The following is a 1,798-nucleotide window of genomic DNA, read 5'->3' as shown; positions in this document are numbered from 1 at the left end:
TTTGTATAAAATATAATTTTTTTTTGTAAGTGATTATATATATTTTATATATTTTTATAAAAATTATAGGAACTCTTTTCGATCTGATGATTTACCATTAGTCTCGCATGTCTCCGTATAGGCTGTTATAGTTTTCGACAACCGAAAGTAATCCAGCGACCAACACTGAGGTCAACTGTAATAGGTATTATGATCAAGGCCTGTAGACAATTTATTTCATACATTGATATTATTATAATAGTATTGTCATAATATGCATAATTCATCAAAATAATAAATAACAATTTTCAATAATATTATATTGCCGCATAAACGACGATGTATAGGCGTAGGGTCATCCATATATAGTCATATAGAGTTACAAAACCCTCTTCGTCGTCAAGGATACTTAAGGATACTTATGAAGAATATAAGTATTAAGTAGGTATATACTGAAAAGGGTGGTGACTATAAAACAGAATAGAAAAAAAACCAATTGTGCTGCCGTATAAAAACATTATAATTCAATTGTTATTTTATTTGGCATCAAAACTGATGTGTGGTAACTAGGACGTAGGAATATTGTACTTTGAATGACAATTGGGCGTTACATGGTCGAATGTTACTATATAAAACGGCCGATTGGACTTAGATCAATCAGTTCATCATTCGACTTTAGTGGACATACGAGCATCTCAAGTCATACTTCCAAACCACAACCAAAAAACAACGAAAATAATCAAAATGAAATTCCAAGTAAGTAATAATTTTTACGTATTCGTTAGGTAGTAGTAGGTTCAAATAATATATAATAATATATAGGCATTCGAAATATAAAATGTGTGTGTTAATGTAGAATCAAAATTTTTATGTACTGATGTAAAATCCTGAAATAATGAAAAAATTGTCATTATTTTTGAGTTAAATTAGAAAAAAATCAAACTATAAGTATATATTAAAAAAAAAAACAGAACTATTGTAACTTAAGATATGATATAAAATGTTGTATTGTGTGCCACAATCACTCTCCAACGTATTATATTATGTCCAAATTTACGTTTAAAAAACTCCTCCAATGCGTCTATATGCATCGTACCCTGTTTGGACGAGAAACATATTTTTTTTAGTTATATTGCAAGGGGCTAGAGTTTTCCTCAATGACATAATTTATATATTTACGGTTTTGAAACTTTGTCCGCATCGCGACTAATTTATTGTGCTTTCACAGGTATCTTTCGCTCTGCTTGCCGTCGCCATGTGCTTCGTATCTGCCTACGCTGCCGAACAGTCTGCAAAACAATCGTCACAATCGGCCGCCCCCACCGCCGCCGGAGACCGCAACAAGCGTGGCCTGTACGCTTCTCCTTACCTAACTGCCCCGTACGCTGCATCACCCTACGTGGCCTCACCGTACGCGGCCACACCATACGTTGCTTCGCCGTACGCAGCATCACCGTATGTGGCCTCGTCATATGTCGCTTCCCCGTACGCCGCCGCACCGTACGTTGCTTCTCATCATCCGTACGGCGCCGTGTCGTCTTACGCTACTTACCCGTACGTCGCCAAGACTTTCGCTTCACCGTACGCTTATTACCCATGAAAGAAGACATATTATAACAGCGTTGGTCCAATACCAGAGTTACCATGACAAGAAATGCCTATAATGATATATACTGAAGCTATGTATCAACGATCACATGATACACTTAACACTGCAATGCCCGTGCAGGTTTTATATTTATTAATTATTATTATTATTAGTTATTACGAATATTCATAAAATTGCAACGAATAAAATAAAATATTATTATAATACATA

At 35.0% G+C, this 1,798-nt stretch overlaps 1 protein-coding gene across 1 annotated transcript; it reads left to right on the top strand.

Annotated features, from left to right (window-relative positions):
- The first annotated feature begins 580 nt into the window (after nucleotides 1–580).
- LOC100164120 (serine/arginine-rich splicing factor 8) lies at nucleotides 581–1,798 on the top strand. The gene is made up of 2 exons (XM_001948876.5): nucleotides 581–735; nucleotides 1,208–1,798. Exons 1-2 carry the CDS (start codon nucleotides 724–726, stop codon nucleotides 1,577–1,579), a joined length of 384 nt encoding a protein of 127 aa, XP_001948911.1. The 5' UTR covers nucleotides 581–723; the 3' UTR covers nucleotides 1,580–1,798.

Source organism: Acyrthosiphon pisum, chromosome A1 (genome assembly GCF_005508785.2).
Source record: "Acyrthosiphon pisum isolate AL4f chromosome A1, pea_aphid_22Mar2018_4r6ur, whole genome shotgun sequence".
In the NCBI taxonomy this organism is placed as follows: domain Eukaryota; kingdom Metazoa; phylum Arthropoda; class Insecta; order Hemiptera; family Aphididae; genus Acyrthosiphon; species Acyrthosiphon pisum.
The sequence above is the reverse complement of the archived record's forward strand: the minus strand, read 5'-3'. Positions and strand labels throughout refer to the sequence as shown.